This window comes from Astatotilapia calliptera, chromosome 15 (assembly GCF_900246225.1).
Source record: "Astatotilapia calliptera chromosome 15, fAstCal1.2, whole genome shotgun sequence".
Lineage (NCBI taxonomy): Eukaryota > Metazoa > Chordata > Actinopteri > Cichliformes > Cichlidae > Astatotilapia > Astatotilapia calliptera.
This window is the reverse complement of record NC_039316.1, coordinates 28,597,684-28,601,526: the sequence shown is the minus strand read 5'-3', so window position 1 is coordinate 28,601,526 and position 3,843 is coordinate 28,597,684. Positions and strand designations below refer to the sequence as shown.

The following is a 3,843-nucleotide window of genomic DNA, read 5'->3' as shown; positions in this document are numbered from 1 at the left end:
TTTTTTATTGTAGTGCTGATGACAATTTTCCCCTTATAGATTTAAGGATGGCCTCGCAACACTTGGTGTAATCCATGCCCTGCAGCAGCATCCTTTGTTGTTCCAACCCTTCATGTGCTCAAGACCAGAGCCGCTGACATCTGATTTTTTAGAGGACATGTTTGCTGTGGTCCTGAGCGAACCTGGCAGTTCAAGACGGCAGGGTGAAACCAGGGTGCTTGGATTCTGGCGAGACTATCTGATAGACGCTGAAGGTTTGTATAATACAAAACTTGTACTGCAAACAAATTACTACGATCAGTGCAAACCAATAAAGCAGCTCTTTCATGAATATTACTTTTATGATATATATTTTTTAAGTTTAAACTGTCAGGTGATATTTCTGCTATAGAACAGAAGCACTTTTTTTGTCTTTTAGCAGTTGAATCTCATCCCTTGGGGGATGAATGTGCTGCCAGCAGTGGCTATTGGGGAGCTACCTAGCATGAACAAAACAATAATAACAGAGTCAAATTATCACCTTTACAGTTTCTGTTTAAAATGGAAAAATTGTACCGCAATAGTAAGTCACCACAGAGCTGCTGTTTTATATATTTTTTTATATTGAACTGGTATGGGTGTTTGTGCTATTAATCTTGGAAAAACAGTAAAAACATAACACTTTGGAACATTTGAGGATCCAAGTTTCTGATATTCTGCTTTGTATTTGGAATTATTATAAAATAAAGAATTATCTTTAGCTACATTCTATTTAATTATAGATACCAAAACAGCAGTCTCCCTACAAGACATCCTGATGTTTGCCACGGGCCTAAACAGCATTCCACCAGCTGGAATGGAACCAAGACCAAGATTGCTGTTTGGTGATGCATCACGTTTCCCAATTGGGAAAACATGTGCAAACACCATTGTGATACCAATGGCTCAGTCATATAAGCAGTTCCAGGATGATATGGACTTTGGAATATTAAACTCTCCTGGTTTTGGTCTGTATTGATCGACTTACAGTTTGATCCTCACACTGTAATATAGTCCTCATTTCAACTGTGTTTTTGTTCTTATACAAAAAGGTTTGTTTAAAGAAATTGGCTAGATATCTGTTGGGCCAAGGCCTTTGTTTTAGTTACAATGCTAAAGTAAATGTCTGTGATTTGAAAGGATTACTTTTTAGTACCCTTAGCTTTAGAATTCCCTTTACTACTATCCAGCATTTAGAAAAGATATATTCATAGATATTGTACATTTTACACAATTTCTATTTCAGTGCAAAGTGTAATTTGCCTTGTTAACGTTAACAATAAATCTTATTACTTAAATTAGAGTGTTTTTACTCCTTTATTTTATATCAACCTGTATTAATAAAGCTAATAATACCAACACGTGTCTTGCATTTAAGGTGGAGGTTAAGAGAGTCTTCACAATATCATCTGTTAGGATAAATAATTTATTTGATCTCATCGTCACAACTGATATTCTTATTTGGAAAAACACAAAGGCTATTTTTTTAAGTGACTATAAACTGATGAACTATAATTGTGATCTACTTGAAGCAAAAAACATTTTTTTTTTGCCTTAACAAAAGTGCAGGTGGTGCATTATTATAACCACAAAGTGGAATCCACAGTTCTGGGATGTGTGGGAACCTTGGCATTACAACCCAGCAAGTCCTTTTAGTCTGATGTAGTTCTCCACACAAGATTCAAATGTCTGTGATGAACTGAAGCCACTGTTTAGTCCTTCAAAATATTCCTGTAGGTGAGGGTCTCCACAGAAATCGGGAGTTGAACTCATCCTGAACTGGCTCAGCTCTTGATGTCCAACTGCAAGGCCACAGTCGCGTCCACCAAACCTAAAAGTTTGTACAAGGAAAATTTTTACTATTAAAATACTAAGAAAACGCTACAACATCCTTGTCTCTGTAGGGGGGGGGGGGGGGGGGGGGGAATTATGCTTAAAGTGAACATATGCTTTTACTTAAGACCACTGGCTGTATTATGGCATTGAATAGACTAGAAGGTGGTCAGAGTTCCTGTAACTACCTGTCTTGAACAATTGACTTGCTGAAAACATTGGCAGATTTTTGTCATGTATTTAAGGAGATAATATAAAACGGCTTTTCATAAATTTTAGCACTGGAATCAACATGTGAAAAAAGTAGACCTATTTAGTCCAAATTTTGGGTGGTACAAACACTGTGGTGTCTGTTTTTTATGACCATACAGTAAAAGAAGACTATATGATCAAGTGCATAGATCAGTGCGCCCCAGGGTGACTGTGGCTACAATGTAGCTTGCCATCACCAGTGTGTGAATGTGTGTGTGAATGGGTGGATGACTGTTTGTGTAAAGCGCTTTGGGGTCCTTAGGGACTAGTAAAGCGCTATACAAATACAGGACATTTACCATTTAGAGATTAAAAGGTGCTAAAAAAAAATGTCATTTTTGTGATTTCTACTTAAATTACAGACTTTTGATTTTTCACATTTTAAATTGACAAGAGTGATACAAACCTATGAGGCAGGTAATACATCACATCCGGTTTACCAGATGGACAGCGTGACTGGCTAACTGGACGGATCAGGTGCGTGTTCCACTTTCTTTTGCATTCATCCAGATCCCTCTGAAGCACAGCCATGAAATTGAAGCGCACCAAGCACATGTGTTCATGACTACCATTAAAGAGGTGCATTTCCTTCATGTCACTCAAAAGGTCCATCCAGAACTGTGTTCTAGAAGAGACAAAAACATACCATCAGTTCAAAATCACTATCCTTCAAAGCCTCACTATTTCTTACGTTTATGAAACTGTTTCTTGAGTTGATGTAAAGTGCGTGCATTTTGAATTTCTATTCATCTCACTTTCTTTATTGACAGTTTAAATTTTCTATCTTATACTTGGCTACACATTGAAGCTATAAAGGAAAGGTGGTGTAATACAAATCAAGGCTTCTGCATCACAGACTATATATTACAGCCACACTTTTATTTGCTTAATATAGTTGTTTCTTGAAAAATTTTAAAACCTACCGCTGTTTTCTGAAGTACGACCACCAGCTTTCAATTCTTTGATTTGTTATTGAAGATACATACATATGACTGGCAGCTCCTGCAAAAAAATCCTGATGAGATGACCGTAAGGCACAATGCATTGCTGCCATCGTCCCATTTTCAGTGCCGCAGTCTGTGCGAAGTCGCACTGGTATGACTCCAAACTCTGAAGCACACTGAACGTAGTGTTGAGCTATGACTTCTGGGTTGCTGTTAGTTGCTCCGCAAACCAACCATAATATCTTCCGCGAATAGCCATCAATACAACCACTGATAGTCAAACCATATGGCTTTAATTTGTCATATCCATCAACATGCCAAGTGTGGTTTGGTCCAGGTGAATCGTAAACTCTTCGTAAAAACTTTTTCTTTGAGCGCTTTTGGACTCCAGATGGGTCGAGTTCTGCCATCATCACCATTACATCATGCCTTTTCACAGAAAGATGGTGTTTCTGACGCAGTGTCTGCCACATTGAACGGTATCCATAATGTTGACCAGGTCCCTTCAGCTCTTCTATTATTGCAGCACAAATCAAGGCCTGAGTTGAGTAATGTTTTTTGCGGGACAGTGATAAACTTCTTAATCTACTTTTAAGTGTGGTCAGACTGATCTTCTGTTTATGTTTTGAGGCCAAAATGTCCAATGTTTCATTATAGGAGTAACCGTCTCTGAAATATTTCTGAATGAGGTCTTCAATGGAAATTTTTTCTTGAATTGATCCTTATAAACAGAAAAAAAATAAGATGGGAAATGGTAAAATAGATCATCAGACAAGAAATGTGCAGTTTTAAATAA

The 3,843-nt window shown here is 37.6% G+C and overlaps 1 protein-coding gene across 1 annotated transcript; it reads right to left on the bottom strand.

The window, feature by feature from the left end:
* Positions 1-1,514: 1,514 nt before the first annotated feature.
* On the bottom strand, positions 1,515-3,567 carry LOC113006779 (uncharacterized). Its single transcript, XM_026142951.1, has 3 exons — positions 3,027-3,567; positions 2,510-2,728; positions 1,515-1,849 (listed from the first exon to the last, which is right to left on the bottom strand). Exons 1-3 carry the CDS (start codon positions 3,518-3,520, stop codon positions 1,651-1,653), a joined length of 912 nt encoding a protein of 303 aa, XP_025998736.1. The 5' UTR covers positions 3,521-3,567; the 3' UTR covers positions 1,515-1,650.
* Positions 3,568-3,843: the final 276 nt, after the last annotated feature.